General features: G+C 39.7%; 1 protein-coding gene across 1 annotated transcript in view; it reads left to right on the forward strand.

The window, feature by feature from the left end:
- Window positions 1-7469: 7469 nt before the first annotated feature.
- Window positions 7470-19148, forward strand: part of ASAH1 (N-acylsphingosine amidohydrolase 1) — a 48566-nt gene continuing 36887 nt past the window's right edge. The window contains exon 1 of the mRNA XM_032329271.1: window positions 7470-7791. Coding sequence (XP_032185162.1) covers window positions 7714-7791 — 78 coding nt within the window. The 5' untranslated portion in view covers window positions 7470-7713. The remainder of the gene's footprint in view (window positions 7792-19148) is intronic.

Consider the following 19148-nt stretch of genomic DNA (forward strand, 5'->3'; position numbering starts at 1 on the left):
CACACCCAACTTAAAAACTTCTGGAAAGGGGCAACTGGTTGGCTCAGTTGGTTAAGTGACTGCCTTGGCCTCAGGTGATGATCCCAGAGCCCCCGGATCGAGTCCCGCATTGTGCTCCCATACCTGCGGGGAGTCTGCTTCTCCCTCTGACCTTTTCCCTTCTCATGCTCTCTCTTACTCATTCTCTCAAATAAATAAATAAAATCTTTAAAAAAAAAAAACTTATGGAAAAAATCCATTTGTAATTTGGTGATGCTTACGTTATTTTAAACACCACTTGGCAGATGATGTTAATGCAGTTCTTTTAGTTTATCAAACAAATATTTGTTATTGAGTGCTATGATGTGTTAGACAGTATTCTAGGTGCTGAGACGAAGCAGTAAACATAAGAAAATCCCTGCCCTCAGGAGACAGATGCAAAACAAAAAGAAAACAGGTATAGAAGCAGGTGGTGTTGATGTTGGAGTCAGGTTAAGTGGGAAAAAGGAGGATAAGGAATACCTGTGGAGTCTTGCATATGATGCTTTAGGAAGGCTCCCTAATAAAGGACCATCAGCTTTTGATGAATGACATGGGTATCTGTGAAAGAACATTCTACATAGAGGGAACAGTTAGTATTAAGCTTTTCAAGTGAAGCCTACTTGACATGTTTGAAGTCTGTAAAGAAGATGAATTTAGCTAGAACATCATGAAAAAAGGCAAAGCTGGAGAGATAAGAGATCAGAGAAGTAGCAGGTGTGCCAGATCCCAAGTGGCCTTGTAAGCCATGGTAAGAACACTGGCTTTCATTCTGAGTGAGGAAGGAAGTCACTGGAGGCTTTTGAGGAGAGGAGTGACATAAGCTGATTTGTGTGGAGATTTGATGATGGGGAAAAGCAGGAATACCAATTACAATTACTATTACTATAATCCAGATGAGAGTAACTTGGATCAAGAAAGAAGTGGAACTGGTAAGAAGTTATCAGATTCTCCAAATATATTTTGAAGGTAGAGCCAAAAAGGATTTGCTGGTGTACTGGGTATGTGGTAAGAAAGAGAAAAGTTAAAGGTAACTTACTAACTGTAAGATCTTTGGTCTAAGCAAACTACAAAATGAAATTGCCATTTAGTGAGATAGGGACAGTGTGGGTTGGTAAAGAGAAAATAGAGTTCATTTTTACGCATAATAAGCTTAAGATGCCTATTACATATTCCAAGTGGATGATGTTGAGAAGACAGATAGGAGTCTGAGCTCAGGGGACAGGTCTGAGCTGGTGACATGAATTTGAGAGTCATCAAACTAGAGAAGGCATTAACATGATATTGGTTGAGAGCACATAAGAAATGAGCATAGGAAGAGAAGAAAAAATACCTGAAGACTGGGCCTGGGCCACCCCACATATAGAGGTTAGTTGATGAGAAGAAACCAACAGAATATTCAAGATGTGCCAGTGAGGAAAAAAAAATCAAAGGACAGTGGTATTTATAAGCAAAATGAAGTAAAATTTCCAATGTCTAAGATACAATGTGGAATTGGGTATTTGAGGTAAAATAGAGGCCAAGGACATTGCAAGAGATGAAGTCAAGAAACTGGAGTATTACAAGGATTATTTTTTGTGAATATTGAGATCACCAAGAATATTGAGAACCACATCAGAAATAATGACAGGGAGCCAGGTGTGAAAAATCTCCAAGGGGTGAGGAGTAGCAGGACCAAGTAGAGGCCTATAGATATCTGCAGTGTGATGGCACCAGCTTCCAATTAAAGTCAAATAATTGTGAATATGTTGGTTGTTGGTAATAATAGGTTGGCCATGTGAAAATGTTGATGTTTGATTAATTTTTAACCTACAAAAATGGTGATTTCATATGGTTCAATCTAATAACTGAAAATACATAAAATATATCTGAGTTGTGATTGGCTTCATAACTTGTTATGTATTTATGTTAGTGCTATTTTCTTTTTCAGTTGGAAACTCCCTGAGATCAGGAATTTATATTTTACCACATGTGTTTCTTTCACAGCACTTCGGATTTGCTTGGTACTTTCAGTTGGTCATGTAGTACTTTTTATACATAAATTATTACTATAATTGCTATTGCTGACTTCTGTTATTTCAGGGTGATAATCATTCTCCTCACCTTCCAAGGTAAAAACAACTGAGAAATATACATATGGATTAGATGGGGATCGATACCAGCTTTACTACTGAGTAAACTGGAATAGGGAACACACTTAGACCTGAGGCAGAAGTGGGATCCCAGGTCTTTCTCCTCTGAAATGTATTCATGCACTTAGTCCCTTGACAAATGCAAACTGCATCCCAGGGGCACAGCCAGATTCTAACATGGGGTAGTGAACAGGGGAAGGTGAGGCTGGGCTGGGAGTAGCAGGTGCAAGTACTTACAAAAGACTCCGGTCCTTGACTGCCTTCTCTCCATATCTCCTACAGCCAGTCCTTCGTGATGCTTTCTTCAGTTGTCATAGCCTTTGTGAGAACAAAGTGTTTTTAAATTTTGTTGGACAAGTGCCATGTTTGAAAGATGTGGTCCAACGCAGCAACTACTTCCCTTTCCACTCTTGTCACCCAGGGCTTACTGCAGTGAGCTCACCACCATGAGCAAGCAACTCTCAGTGAGAGAGCCAGAGAGGCCAGACCACATGAGTGCAGTGACCTTTCCAGGTATTTACCAATTAGGTAAAGCACTCCTTTCCTAGGGACATGTGAATTGAAGGAGTTAGAAGGTGGATGTTTTCTCCCCAGACCACCTGATGGTGGATGCAGGTTTTTTTGAAGCCTGAAGCCTGTACAATTTGGATAGTCCTCTTTATGAGGAAAAGAATATAAAATTACTAGTGTGAAATTAGGTAGAAGGTTTAGAAGAGGCCTGAGCAAGTGAAAGTCTTGAAACTTAAGCATTATAGCTTTACAGTAAATCCTCCTGTGCTCTTGAGAAGGTAGCAATACCTGTTTTAATGCATGCATCAGTTAGGATGCTCTCAGACACAAACTTGCAAGCCAACCACCTTGAACTACCTTAAATAATAAAGAAGAGTAGTGGCTCACATTAATGAAGGGTCCAACTGTTGGACAGTTGGTAGATGGTAGATCTAGCAGCTTAACAATGTCATAATGACCCAGTTTCTTTCCATCTCTCCTCTGTGCTGTCCAAAGTATCTATTCCTCCTTAGGCATGTCCCTTCAGGTTCACAGCATGAATGCCAGCAGCAATGAGGACTATTAGCTAACCTTTTCCTGTTAGAAGATAAAGGACAACTTCAATCATAGAGCAAAATCTTGAGCTTCAGAAAATGGCTTGTTGGATTCAAGATTCTAAATGATTAAGGCCGGAGCCAAGCACTGTGGCAAGGACAGGGCAGCTTTAGTGTCAGGCCAACCAGGGCCCACATCCAGAGATAAGGATAAGGATATGGTTTAGCCAACTCATGTGGCTGCTGCATACTGGAGAAGTGGAACTGAGGTTGGGGAAACATCTACAGTATTAAACCAGAGATGAGAGTATGGAGAGTAGTAATCTAAATGTACTGAAAGTTTTCAAGATACTCATCTGATTTACATTTTCCCCTCCATCATCCTTTTTTTCTACCACAAGACTAAAAGCCCCAGGAAGGCAGGGGCCTTTTGTTCACTAGTTACCCAGCACCTAGTGTAAGCGCTCAAAATGTATTGTGAGAATATCTGAATTTACCACAAACTTAAGAGAAACAACTGGCAGGAACATTAAATAGGTGTCTATAAGGGCTTATGTAAAAGCAAACTATATAAGAATATGAAATAAGAACAAGAACAAAAATATTAAGAGATTATTGGATTTGAGCTCAATTAAATAATTTTCAGGTCAGAATCTTGTCTTATCAAAGAAAGTGGAAATAGGACAAAAGGATTTTTTTAAAGTAGGTCTTCAAACTAACATGCCTGAGGTGTCAGAGATTTAGTAAGACATTTAGTAAGATTTGCTAAGACATGAAAGATATGTGCAAAGTGAAGGATTATTAAGACGATTATTTTATGTTGACATATAAGAAGGGACAACTTGATTCAGTGTGAGCATTAAGTTTGTAGTTGTGTAACAATGTAGTTGTGTAACAATGCCTTGAGCTGAATTTAATGATTTAACATGTTTTTCTATATACACGTAAAACATAAAGCAAGTAAAATCTTTTTTAGTGTGATAAAGTTACTGAAGAAAAAAATATTGTGTAGCAATTTTGCATGACCTCTGATTTCCCATTTTCCACATCTTTTATTCTCTCTAGTCCTACCTGAAAAGATGGACAATAGTCTAAGTTTGGAAACTCAGATTATGTTTTAAGTATAGGAAGCCCTTTTTAAATTAACAACTTACTGGCAAATACTCGTGTAAAAGGTTTATTTTTTGAACTGAAACATTATATTTCTTGTATTTTTGAATATTCAGTTTTATTAAAGCAAGCCATACCTGTTCTGAGTAATGTGGTGCTATGTGCAGTAGAGTTCATTTAGGGTGGAGTGGTTAGATTGCAATGATTTTAAATCAAGGCTCCACCTCGGAAACCTAGGAATGTTAGTAGGAGATTTAAAAAGGTCGACAGCTTGCCAAGAACTTCAGCTATTCTGATAAACAGTTTGATTACTGATGCTTAGTCTTGCATACTAAACAGGTTATCCAAGTCTTAGACTTGATGCTTGCTGCGAAGATAGTATTTGAATCACGCTTCCCACCAACATAGTCATTTATTTGTACATTTAAATGTCATTTTCTATGAATATGTCAGTGTGCCACAAAGCATGCCAAAGTTTCCTATGACCACATGCCTCACCTTGACTTTCTGCACACTTCTATTACTTAAGAATGGAGTAGGAAAAATTAAATATATGTAAGAAAGAATGCATAAAATGGTATATTTTGGAAAAGTAGATTTATGGGCACCTGGGTGGCTAAGTGGGTGAAAGCCTCTGCCTTCGGCTCAGGTCATGATCCCAGAGTCCTGGGATTGAGCCCCACATCAGGCTCTCTGCTCGGCAGGGAGCTTACCCCTCTCTCTCTGCCTGCCTCTCTGCCTATCTGTGATCTCTGTCTGTCAAATAAATAAACAAAATCTTAAAAAAAAAGTAGATTTAAATTTTTTAATTTGAAAACAACAGCATATAAAAGGCCTTTGAAAATTGAATGCAAAGTTATGTGAAAATTGTGCCCAAGAATTTTATGCCAATTGACATAATTCTTTTCTGGATAAAGAATCTGATTTTGCTAGACCACTTAATCATCCTCTCATAGGGAAAAAAATATGTTGGTGACATGTTTAAAGTGCCTTCAATAGTATTTAAAGTGAGCGATCTTCAAACCGAATAGCTATTTATATACTAAAAGAGGGGAATCCTCTATGTCTGCACACTGATTTCAAGGTCCAAGATAATTCAATATATTCACAGAGTGAAGCCCTTTACAATGGCTGGTAATGGCCTATATAATCTGCCTTACTCTCCTTTCCACTTGGACTTCATCTACTTCTTTTCCCTCTCTTACTTCTCATCTACCTACACCGACCTCCTTGCTACAGCCAAATATGCCAGGCATTCTCTTTTTTTTAAGCCTTTGTCCTAGCTGCTCCCTCCGCCTTGAACAATTCCTTAGACATCTGCTAGGAGAACTCCCTCACCTCCTTCAAATCTCTGCTCAGACTTCATTTTCTCAGTAATGCCTATCCTGTCCATCGTATCTAACATTGTGACTCTCCCCACTCTGGATCCCCTTTACACTGCTTTTTCTGCACCACATTTATCACCTTGTAACATAATGCATAAATTTTCTTATATATTGTGTTTCTTGTCCATTTCTCATCTAGAATGTAAGCCTCATGTGAGAAGGACTTTCTGTCTGTTTCGTTGCCTGCTTAACCTCAGTCAGTGTCTGAAGAAATGCTTATACATTGTAGGCTGACAGTAAATATTTCTTAAGTTAATGAACATTTCTATGATCTGCTTGATTACTGTTGAATCGGGAGCCACTTTAAGCATGTAAGATGTTTCAAAGTCAAACTTCCTCAAAGAAAGTGTGAAAATGAGCAAAGGAAATTCCATCTAAGATGGTGTTAGGAAGCCCTGAAGGGGGACTTCTCACATACCACCACTTCCCATCTTTTATGGACCCCAATAGGAAAAAGCTTATCTGTACCTTCCACAATAGTAAGTTTACTTTACTACCACAGTAATAGAAAGGAAGATGTCCTACTGTCTCAGTAACAACTCAGCCAATGAGAAGTTGCCACAAGGGAACTCTTGCTCTCTCCTTCAATGGACTCTGATCCAAAAAGCTCCCAACTTTCTCCTTTCCTCTATAAAAACAAGCCCCTCTTTGTTCTCCCAAGTTGCCTATGGTTTGGCACAGTTTGAAGGTCCCAAACTGCTATTCTGAACAAATTTATTTTGCTGGAAAATTAACTGGTTATCTTAAGGTTGACAGGACGATTGACTGTTACCTACTGCCCACAATAAAATTTTCATTTCCCAATCTCCGGCAAAAAGATTGATTTTTATAAGGAAGTAGTAGAAATGGGTAAAATTATAATTTCAAACACACAGGAGAAAAGAAATAAATGAAGATTCTGGTGATGGTTTGCTAAGTTTCATTTAGCATTAAAACAATGCTGGTTGGGATGTCCTAGAGACAACCAGAAACTGCGATCTCGACCGAGAGGTTTCCTGTTGGACTTCTAAGTAATATCCAACAGGGCGATCAAGTCCATGGAAGGCCTGAATGACAAGCAATTAAATCTATTTGTTTTTCAGGTGCAGGCTTAACACTGAATACATACCCTCCTCCAGGGTTTACCTCAGTTCTGCCAAACTAAAGGTTCATGAGTTAGATGAAATAACGCAGCTGCCCAATGGCTGAATACATCGGTGAAGGAAAGTTGGCAGTTCTACCTGGTCATTCCACCTGTTTGTCTGAGCCCAAGTAACTGAAATCTAAATTCTGTGACTTGGTCACCTCTGCGGTGAAAATCCAAATGGGTAATTCAGAGCTCGGAGCGTCCCTGGTAGATCCCCGCCAGCCCCCTTCCTGCCCCTGACATCTGAGCACGGCCAGTGACTCCATGATCTGGACGAACAAGCTCACTCACTTCAGGTCTGCTCTCCTCAGAGGGCCAAGTTGGGTCGGGGTCGCGTGTCATGCCGCCGTGTTTTGAGACTCTTGTGAATTGGGTCCGTTTCATGGACATTTGGCACGAGGTGGCCCGAGTGCACACCTCGCCCTGGGCCGTTTGGGGACGTTGCAGAGGCGGCACCAGGCCCAGAGTGGAGCGGGACCTCCCGCCCCCGCGTCGCCCGCGGACGACGATTCTGCTGCGAGCGCGGATGTCCACAGGGCACGACCCGGGTAAAACTTCTTGAGCTCCACCCACCTGGGCGGGGCTCAGGCTCGGCCCAACCACTGCGCGCGTGAGGGGGGGCCGTACCAATATCGCAGCCCTAACGTGAGCGCCGACTCTTATCCTGGGGTTCCGCGCTCTCTCCTGAAAGGCTCCCTCTTCCTTCTATACTCGCCGCAACTCCGAAAAGCCCCGTCCTACTCTTCCTACCCCGTTTCCTTCGCGGCCCCCCCCCATTTCGCTTGGTGCGGTCCCGTGTCGCTGGTCACGCGGCGGCGGGGCGCTGCCTTCCCGGAGCCCAGGTGGTTTTTCTCACAGCCTTTGCCCGCGGCCTTTGGAGCGGTTTTGCGGCTAGGAAGATGCCGGGCTGGGGTCGCGTAACTTTAGTCCTCCTAACCGCGGCTGCAACCTGTGCCTTGGCGCAGCAGGCGCCGCCGGTGAGTGAGCTCTAGGGGAGGGCGCAGAGGCGCGGAGGTGGCGCAGGTGCGGGTGTGGCTGTCAGGTGGGCGTGAGGAACAGCGGGTGCCGGGCACCATCTTTCCGGGGGGTCTGTGGTCTACTTTGCGGGTGTGTGGGTGCAGACTGGACTGGGGAACCCTGTCCGGGGATGATTCCGTACAAGCTGGGACAAGAAGGCCTTTCAGGGAGATCCTAATCTATGTACAAGCCTGGTAGTGATTTGGGCACCCCCAATTTGAGTGATTGCGCTTGTTCTACCAGTTCCAGGCTCGCGCATCCTGAACAGCTAAGAGAAAAAGTCCCAGTCGTCTTGTGTACATAACTCAGTTAAGCGACGGACTGCTTGATGACTTTGGTTTTCTCTGCCAGGTGACAGGTGCTGCAAGAGTAGTTGCAGCCTAGGCTTCTGAGGTCCCCGGGAAAGGTCCAGTCGTCCCCAGTCAGGGCAGTGGGAGCAGCTCAGGCCCTGGCGTGGCTGCTGTCGCCTTACCCTCTTCCTCCCCCAGTCATGGGAATGCCTGTCCCGTGGCTCTTTCCCCAAAAGGAAGTCACAGGAACCCAGACTTTGTGACTGCAAGAGACAGCGAGGGACCAGCCAGAGAAGGAAGTAGATTCAGTGGGAAAATGTCTAGCCAGAGGTTACACTATTGTTTACTGAAGCATGCCTAAACTCTGGTCTCTTGACACCTAATCCGGTGCTCTTTCATACTTCTCTTCTTTAAAAACAGTAACTCTCCAGTTTTCTTTGCCAAGAGATCAGATAAAGAGGAATTTGAGTGCATCTGACTTAAGGTTAGATGAGGGTGGTCTTGAATAGCTTAGGTAGGTTATTGGTGGGAGCAAGGTATGTATTCTCTTCTTACTCTTTTGTTTTTCTAAGAAGAAATGATCTAAAAATGGAATCATGATGGGATATTATTTATTCATTAAAATTAATGGGATACTAAGCAAATAAAAGTGGAATAAAATGGCATGTACAGTGATTTCAGTAACAAAAATACACAATATATACATGTAGACAAGGATTAGAAGGATATAAGTAATAAAATTAGTTTACTTTAGTGTGTGTAGGGAATTAATATGCTGTAAAGTGGTTGAGATTATGAGAATTTTAAAATAATTTAACTCTTTGGTACCTTAAGTGCCCTTCAGTCAAAGGCCACCAGGAAACACACCTGTAGTTTAACAAATTGGGTTTATTACTGTTTGCAGTGAGAGAGAATGTAGACCATGGGCAGTTGTGGGGTCTCTCCATAAAAGGGCATTTGGCAAAACCTATTTAATAGTTTGGACTTTGGTTGTGTGATTTGTGGCTAGGTCCAAGGAATAGGGGGTTTGCTCTACATTGGATATTTTTAGAAGGTGGGGCAATACTATGATTGGGTAAAGAAGAAGCATTCATTTAGCAAGAGAAGGGGGTGTGTGGCATTTTGTGGATTGCACAATACCCTTGTTTTTGTCTGTGCTTAAATAGAATCATGAAGTAGCCTTGCTTTGTTTCACTTTATCATGTCTCAGAGTCACCTGAACTGAGGTAGGTGTTCTGTGAGATGGATTATAACCAACGTAACAGAAGTGGCCTGGACACTCGTGTGTCTTTACCAATTAATAATATTAGGGTCTAACTGTGAACCTCTGAGCAGTTTCAGTTGTTAGGGGATGCTTTTTTTTTTTTTTTTTTTTTCCTTTCTCAATACTTTATTCTTTCATGCAAGAGAGTTTTTGAAAAGCTATCTTTAAAACAACAAATAGTTCTTATCTAGAATAGTGGTTATCAAAAATCTAGTCTAGCCACTGGTTTCACTTGGGAAGCTATTTTCACAAGTCTTTAATGAGATGAGAAAAATTAGGGCATAAAACCAAAATTATTTAGAGTGTTATCTGTTATTCTGATTTGATGGCTTTTCAGTTTTTGTTGTTAAAGTGTTCTTTTATGTATGTGGGGTTTTGTTTGTTTTTTAACCTCTCCACATGGGAGAATAAAAATTTGGATTCCCTTGTGCCGTGCTTTTCTTAAACATTAATCTGGAAAATGCTGGACCTTTGGAACCTTGTCACATTCTCCAACAAGAATAAGCAGTTTTTCACTTTGAATCATATGATAAACTGTTCACATCCACATAGTAACAAAAGATATTTCAAAACTTCTTTTGATAAATGTGAACAGTGAGGACTGGCTTTAAATTACAAACAAAAACCATTTGATTTGGAATGTCTGTGGATTTTGTGTGTGAGGCTTTTCAGAGTATAGCATATTTTAAGGTTTTCCTGAGTCATTCTTTGTTACTAATTTTATTAAAAGACCTACTAAAAGGTGGTGGTGGTGGGAATGGCACAAGAAATATTTGAAGAGGGAGATGAAGACAGTGTCATGGAGGGCTCTGTGGACCTGGTTAAGGGTTTTCACTTTTGAAAGATCAGGATTGGAAGGGAGCAAGGGTGGATATGAGGAGACTAGTCGGGGGGAGAAAATAAGGTGCAGGATGTACCATGTCTACACACCTTAAGAAGGTGGTATAGTGGAAAGGGAGAGAAGTGGATGGTTCTAGAGAAAAGTAGGAGATACAATGAGCAGAAGGAAGGATTAGATGAGGATGAGGGACAGGCACTGTCCTCAAGTGCTCAGTTGGCTGGATGTGGTATCACTGCCAGGAAACACAAGAAGGGAAAAGTTGCAGGGTGGAAGAATGAAGGTTGTTTTTATTCTAGTTATGTTGGGTTTCCAGTGGTACCAGGATACCCCGAAGACCTTTCGGACTAGAGCTCAGAAGAGGGAAATGGGAGTTGGAGACATACTACTTGAAGCCATTGGAGCAGGTGAACATTGAGCAGACAGATGATATAGAGAGAGAAGAGGACAAGGCCAAGGTTAGGGCACCCACACACGTATGTGTCAGGTAGAGAAGAAATGGCAAAGTTTTAAAGCAACAGCCAGAGTGGGAGAGTGAGTGTTGCAGAAGCAAAGAGGAGAGAGTGGAACAGGTGTCTCCCTGTGTTGGGTGCCTTTGTAACAGTCGGGTGTCTGTTATACTTGGTAGTTGGAGGTCACTGGTCACCTTGGCCTGAGCCGTGTTGGGAACAGAATAAGTTGCTGTAGGCGGCAGAGTGATGAGAAGGACAGGAAGCCAAGTGGAAGAGATGACTGTTGTCAGTAATAAATCTGAGCAGATTCTGAAAATGTGTGAGAATGAAACACAATGGCTGAGGAATTAATTGCTGAGTCAAACTTATTTTTATGCATCAGCTTCTTATATCAGCTTCTCATATGAGTGATAATATCATTGATGTGATAGCTAGTAGATCAGCTTTTAGCAGTGATTTTTATGAAGTTTCCTAAAACCACATACACACTTTCTGGCCTGGCCAATATTACTGTACTGCATCTGCTTTCCCCCAGTACTCCAAAGGAAGGAACACGCTGATATAATCTGTTCACTTAGTCAACAGATATTGCAGGCCTACTGTGTGCCACATTATGTTCCAGATGCCGGTAATGAGTTAGTGATAGATATAAAGGTCCCAGCCCTCATGGAAGGTTTATTCCCATTCCTTTAACCTAAATATTCCTAGTTTAATAGAGTGCCATCCCATCAAAGGTCAGAAAACAAACTTTGCTTGCCCATTTGGGTTTGTTATGTGTGCAAGAAATATGCCTTACTCAATAGGTTTGTGTTTGCTCTATTGTACACAGAGAATATTTTTTTTTTAAGATTTTATTTACTTATTTGACAGAGATCACAAGTAGGCAGAGAGGCAGGCAGAGAGACAGAGAGAGGAGGAAACAGGCTCTCTGCTTAGCAGGGAGCCTGATGCAGTGCTCAATCCCAGGACCCTGAGATCATGACCTGAGCTAAAGGCAGAGGTTTAACCCACTGAGCCACCCAGGCGCCCCTGTACACAGAGAATATTTTAAGAAACAAATCATATTTAGGAAATAATTGTTGGTGAATTTAAGAATTAAAATTTCCTTGCTAGAATTAATTTGACTTCTTTTTTGATGGTATGAGTACTGGAGTGAGCTATGTAATTTCTTCAGATTACCTTTCATTGCCTTTTTCTAACTGTGTAAGTAAGACAAGGACATGAGGTCTTCCTGAACTTTTTTTAAAGTCTTAGAAACATATATTTCATGGAAGTTCTTACTAACTCCACAGGACGCAAATATTTCAAGGAGTTGGATAAGTTATGTCGTTTCTTTTAGGCAAGGAGCATTTGAGTTGTAATGGAAGAATTTTCACTTTCTATGTTATTTTCCTGTGTCCAGTAGCTCTGTAATTTTTTTTAATGAATGTGGAAGAAATAAGACTACTTAATCCCGGGGTGCCTGTGTGGCTCAGTGGATTAAAGCCTCTGCCTTCAGCTCAGGTCATGGTCTCGGGGTCCTGGGATCGAGCCCCTCGTCAGGCTCTCTGATCTGCAGGGAGCCTGCTTCCTCCCCTCTCTCTCTCTGTCTGCCTTTCTGCCTACTTGTGATCTCTCTCTCTCTGTCAAATAAATAAAATCTTTAAAAAAAAAAAAAAAGACTGCTTAATCTCTAAGAGGTTCAAATCCTATCAAATGATTAGAGTAATTAGGGAATTCATTGACCCAGAAAGGATTTACAGAACATTTCACAGAGATTTTCACTACTTCCTCTGATCCTAGGAAACAAATATTAGAGGGAGCTAGTGAGAGAGAGATTGAAAGTCCCAGTTGGTTGTGTGCTTGCCCCCCTGTGACAGAGCAGCACAATATGCCAAGCCGTCTGTATAAACCTCTACATATCACCTATTTATAGTCTTTACCTATCATCTATTTAAATTTTGCCTGTCTTGATAAGGTTGTCTTATTGTGTAGAGTTAAATTTGGAGATAGTCGGAACCTTTAAATAACAAATGAGTGTGTTGTAATTCCATTTCAAGTCTCTACATAGATTTTGAAGCTTTCCTTGTAGAAGAGTCCCTTGAAGGTGAGAATGCAGCTGTCTCCACTCTACCCCCAAATCTAACCTGTTTAAAATGACCTTGGTGTTCATACCTTCTGAGCACCTGAAACACCCTCATCTTACACTGCTACCCTTAAAATTTTCAATCACAGTTACGCCTTGCTCTTTCAGTGAGATTCTGTATAGATGTCATGTCTGTACATGGTGTTTGTTTATTGCTGCCAGGATTATCAGAGCATAATCTTGTTCACCTCAGACTCCCACATACATGATGGCAAGGCTGCTCTCCCTTCTGGGGCAAGTTGAATGCTCTCCTAAGACTTGACAGAGCACTTTCAACGTCTCTCACATTGTCTCGTAAGAAGCATGCCTTGCCATTTGATTTTTAAATTGGCTTTTGCACTTAGGCCATGCGGATATAATTATTAGGAATAGACAAGCATTATTCCATTGCACGACTTGCTGAGTTGATTCTAGTGATCCTGAAGGAGAAGCACATTATTCCCTATTAGGAGTTAAATTGAGACATTGGCATTATTGCTGTCTCTGTGGGAAACCATGTGAGAGAGGAAGCAGGGGAAGGAAGCTGGACTGGGACTCTGGAGACTGGTTCTGTCACCAGCTGTGTAACCTTCAGTCAGTGATGGAGGTGGGGCTTGTATCCTAAATATGAACCTAAAGTTCCCGATAACTTGAAATTCAGTAAAAGGGCATAAATTGGATTTTTATGAATTAAATCATATTCTAACCCAGAAGTTCTTATATTTAGAAGAATCTTACAGTGGATAAGTTAGAATGAAATATGAGTTGCATTTCTAAAGTTAATAATTTGCTCTTATTAAATGGTGTCTATGGAAAATTAATAGTTGCAACTTATGACTTTCTTAAATAGAGTGCTACTTTTTAGTGTCCATTTCTAACTTTGCTAAACAAGGACAGGTGAACTTAGAGTACTGTGCCTACATTGCATTTATATGTTATTGTCTTTTTTTTTTTAAGATTTTATTTATTTGAGAGAGAGAGAGGAAGAGAGCTTGCAAGAGTTGGGGAGGGGCAGTGGGAGAGAGGAAGGAATCTCAAGCAGACTCCACAGTGAACACAGCCCAATGTAGGGCTCCATCCCACATCCCTGAGACCATGACATCCCCTGAAACCAAGGGTCAGGCTCTTAACTGAGTGAGCCACCCAGGCACCCTTTGTTGTTGTTGTTTTTAATTCCAGCTACTTGACATACAATGTAATATTAATTTGAGCTGTACAGTATAGTGATTCAACACTTCCATACATCATCCATGCTCATCAGTACAAGTGCGCTCCTTAATCCACACCCTCCCCTCTGATAACCATCAGTTTGTTCTCTATAATTAAGAGTCTGTTTCTTGATTTGACTCTCTCTTTTTTCCACCTTTGCTCTTTTGTTTTGTTTCTTAGATTCCACATATGAGTGAAGCCATATGGTATTTGTCTTTCTCTGACTTATTTCACTTAGCATAATTGCTCCATGTGATTGGAAATGGCAAGATTTTGTTTCCCTTGCCTCTGGAGACATATGTAGAAAAAAGTTGCTTCAGCCGATGTCAAAGAAGTTACTGCTTGTGCTCTTTTCTAGGATTTTTATAGTTTCATGTCTCACATTTAGGTCTTTAATCCGTCCTAAATTTATTTTTGTGTATAGTATAAGAAAGTGGTCCATTTTCATTCTTTTGCACATTCTTGTCCAGTTTTCCCAACACCATTTGTTGAGGAGATTTTGGTTTTCTTTTTCCCCCATTAGATATTCTTTCCTGTTTTATCCAAGATTGACCATAGAATTGCATGTTTGATTTTGGGTTTTCTGTTCTTTTCCATGATCAATGTGTGTTTTTTGTGTATCATTATGTTTTGATCACTGCAACTTTGTAATATAACTTGAAGTTATGCCTTGTTATTTGATTTTTGAAGTGCCTCCAGCTCTGCTTTTCTTTTTCATGATTGCTTTGGCTCTTCAGGTTTTTTTGTGGTTCCATACAAATTTTAGAACTCTTTGTTCTAGATCTGTGAAAAATGTTGATAGGGATTGCATTAAATGCATAGATTGCTTTGGGTAGTATAGTCATTTTAACAGTATTTCTTCTTCCAATCCATGAGGATGGAATGTATTTCCATTTCTTTGTGTCATCTTCAGTTTCTTTCATCAGTGTTTTGTAGTTTTCAGAGTACAGTACTTTTTCCTCTTTGGTTAAGTGTATTCTTAGGTATCTTACTATTTTGGGTGCAGTGTAAGTGGGTTTTTTTTTTCTTAATTTCTCTTTATGCTGCTTCATTATTGGTGTGTACAAATGTAACAGATTTCTGCAGATTGTTTTTATATCCTGCAACTTTACTGAATTTGTTGATCAGTTCTAGCAGTTTTTTGCTGGAGTCTTTTGGGTTCCTTATATATAGAAACATACAATCTGAAAGTTTTTCTTTTTCCTTACCAATTTGGTTGCTTTTTATTTTTACTTTGTTGTCTGGCATTTATGGCTAGAACTTCCAGTTCTGTGTTGAATAAACATGGTGAGATTGAACATCCTTATCTCATTCCTGACCTTAGGAGGAAAACTCAGAGTTTTTGCCCTTTAAGGATGATGGTAGCTGTGGGTTTTTGATAGATAGACTTCATTAGGGCGCCTGGGTGGCTCAGTGGGTTAGGCCGCTGCCTTCGGCTCAGGTCATGATCTCGGGGTCCTGGGATCGAGTCCCGCATCGGGCTCTCTGCTCAGCAGGGAGCCTGCTTCCTCCTCTCTCTCTCTGCCTGCCTCTCTGCCTACTTGTGATCTCTGTCTGTCAAATAAATAAATAAAATCTTAAAAAAAAATTAACTGACTTCATTATGCTAAATTATGTTCTCTCTGAACCTACTTTGTTGAGAGTTTTTATCATGAATGAATGTTATACTTTGTCATAGGCTTTTTTTGGTGTTTATTGAAAAGATCTTATGGGTCTTACCTTTCTCTTATTGATGTGATCATATTGATTGATTTGTGAATATTGAACCATCCCTGAAACCCAGGAATAAATCCTACTTGATCATGGTGAGTGATATTGTTTTTTAAATGAATTGTTGGATCTAGTATTTTGTTGAAGATTTTTGGCATCTGTATTCATTGCAAATATTGGCCTGGAGTTCTTTTTTTGTAGTGGTTTATCCGGTTTTGATATCAGGGTAATGCTGGCCTCATGGAATGAATTTGGAAGTATTCCTTCCTTTTCTACTTTTTATAATAGTTTGAGAATAGGTAGTAAGACTTCTTTTAATGTTTGGTAGAATTCCGTGTGAAGTCACTGGTCCTGGATTTCTGTTTGTTGGGAGTTTTTTTGATTGCTGACTCAGTTTCTTTGCTGGTTATTATCAGTCTGTTCAAATTTTTTATTTCCTCCTGCTTCAGTTTTGGTAGTTTATATGTTTCTAGGAATGTATCCATTTCTTTGAGGTTATCCAATTTGTTGTCATACAGTTTTTCATAATATTCTTTTATAATAGTTTGTATTTCTGTGGTGCTGGTTGTTATTTCTCCCATCTCATTTGTGATTTTATTTGAATTCTTTTATCTTTTTTTCTTGATAAGTCTGGTTAGAGGTTTATTGATTTTATTGATTTTTTTTTCAAAGAACCAGCTCCTGATTTCATTGATACATTGTTTTTGTTTGTTTTTAGTTTTATATTGTTTATTTATCCCCTAATCTTTATTATTTCCTTCTTTCTGTTCCTTTTAGGTTTTGTTTCTTTTTCTAGCTCCTTCAGGTGTAAGGTTAGGTTGTTAGGTTATTTATTTGATATGTTTCTTTCTTCTTGAAGTAGACCTGTATTGCTAAAAACTTCCCTTTTAGAACTGCTTTTCCTGCATTCTAAAAGTTTTGGACCATTCTGTTTACATTTTAATTTGTTTCCATTTACTTTTTGAATTTTCTCTTTTATTTCATGGTTGACCCATTTATTTTTTAGGAGCATGGTATTTAACTCCTGTATATTTGTGCTCTTTGCATATTTTTCTTGTAATTGACTTCTAGTTTCATGGCATTATGGTAGGAAAAGATGCATGGTATGCTTTGATCTTTTTAAATTTGTTGAGGGCTTATTTTATGAGCTAATATATCATCTGTTATGGAAAATGTTTCATGTGCACTTGAAAATGTATATTCTGCTGTTTCAGGGTGGAATGTTCTGAGTATATCTGTTAAATCCATCTGTTCTAGCATGTCATTCCAAGCTATTGTTTACTTGTTGACTTTCTGTTTAGGTGATTCATCCACTGAAGTAAGTACAATGTTAAAGTCCCCTGCCATTCTTGTACTATTTTATTAGTACCTTTGTGTTTTTTATTAGCTGTTTTATGTATTTGGGTGCATAAATATATACAGTTGTTATATCTTCTTGTTGGATTATCCCCTTTATGATTATATAACGTCCTTCTCTGTCTCTTGTTATAGTCTTTCTTTAAACTCTAGTTTGTCTAATATTAGTATTGCTACTCTGGCTTTCTTTTGACATCCATTTGCATGATAGATATTTGTCCATTCCCTGACTTTCAATCTACAGGTGACTTTATGTCTAAAATGAGTCTCTAATAGGCAGTATATAGATGGGTTTTGTTTTTGTTTTTGTTTTTTTGTTCTGTCACCCTGCATCTTTTGATAGAAGTATTTCATCTGTTTACATGCAAAGAAATTATTGATAGATATGTATTGTCACTTTACTACTTGTTTTATATTTGTTTCTCAGGTTTTTCTCTGATCCTTTCTCATGTTTTTCTTTCATGGTTTGCTGATTTTCTTTAGTGATATATTTGGATTTCTTCCTCTTTATTCTTTGCATGTTTATTAGTGGTTTTTGATTTATAATTCCCATTAGGTTTATATATAACCTCCTCTGCATATGCAGTCTATATTAAATGAATGGTCCTTTATGTTGGAATCCATTCATTTCCTCCCCATGTTTTAGGTATATGTTGTTAAATCTTACATCCTTTTATTTTGTGAGTTCCTTGACTGATTTCTTACAGAAATATTCATTTTTACTGCTTTTCTGTTTCCTACCTTTATATTGTCACCTTTGGTCTTTCCTTTCTACTCTAAGAGTCCCTCCTAATACTTCTTGCAGAGCTGGTTTAATGGTCACACTCTTCTTTAGTTTTTGTTTGACTGGGAAATTCTTCATCTCTCCTTCTATTCGGAATGATATGCTTGCTGGAGATAGTATTCTTGGCTACAGATTTTTCCCTTTCAGTGCTTTGAATATATCGTGCTACTTTCTTCTGGGTTGGAAGGTTTCTGAGGAAAAATCTCCTGCTGGCCTTATGGGTTTTCCCTTTTAAGTTACTGTCTTTTTCATCTTCATGTTTTTAAATTTTTTTTCCCCTTATCACTGTATTTTGCCAATTTAATTACAATATTTCCTGGTGTGGATCTGCTTTTCTTGACTTTGATGGGAGTTCTCTGTGCCTTCTGGATTAGGGAAGTTTTTCAGCTGTTATTTCTTCAAATAAGGTTTCTATTCCCTTTTCTCTCTCCTGTTCTTTTAGGAGTCCATTAATATAAATGTTATTACACTTGATGGAGTCACTGAGTTCCCTAAATCTTTTCTCTTATTGCATAATTATTTTGTCTCTTTTTTGTTCATCTTGATTATTTTCCATTACTCTCTCTTCTAGATCACTAATTCATTCGTCTGCTTCTTATCCTGATATTCATTTCATCATTATGTTTGTCATTTCGTTTATTGTACCTTTTCTCTCTGCTCTGTTACTCCTGTGCGTGTTAAGGGTCTCATTCAAATCTTCTACTCCTTTCTCAATTCCAGTGGGTATCCTTATGATCTTACTTTAAATTCTTTACCAAGCATGTTACTTATATGTGTTCAGCTTAGATTTATAGCCGTGTCCATAAATCCTCTCCTTTCATTTGGGATAAGTTTCTCTGTCTTCTCATTTTATTTAAGTCTCAGTGTCTGCTTCTGTATGTTGGGAAAGTCTGCATCTCCTGTTCTTGAAGAAAATGGTCTTACAAAGAAGAGGTCCCGTAGTGTCCTGCCATATAGTGTCCCTTGTTTCCCAGGGCCTGGTGCTTCTGAGAGTGTCTCCACTGTATGTTGCCTGTGCTCTGCTGTTCTGTTCCGGCCCCTTTATCTTTCAGGCCACTTGTCTGCAGAAGCTCTCTTTGCCTGTTGTGGGCATGGTTTGGTTCCTGGATTTTGACTAGGTGTGCTCTGGTCTGTTCGTGACATGAGACTATTGTCACTGCAGCTGGAACAGAAGCTGCAAATTCCCATGTTGGGAGGTACAGTTTGAGCAGGGGTTTGAACTGGTCTTCTGGGGGAAGGGAACTGCTGTGCTAGGACTGAGGCAAGTGTGACTTGGGGAGGGGGGGTTTCCGCTGGGGTACAGGTTTGGG

This window comes from Mustela erminea, chromosome 21 (genome assembly GCF_009829155.1).
Source record: "Mustela erminea isolate mMusErm1 chromosome 21, mMusErm1.Pri, whole genome shotgun sequence".
Classification (NCBI taxonomy): domain Eukaryota; kingdom Metazoa; phylum Chordata; class Mammalia; order Carnivora; family Mustelidae; genus Mustela; species Mustela erminea.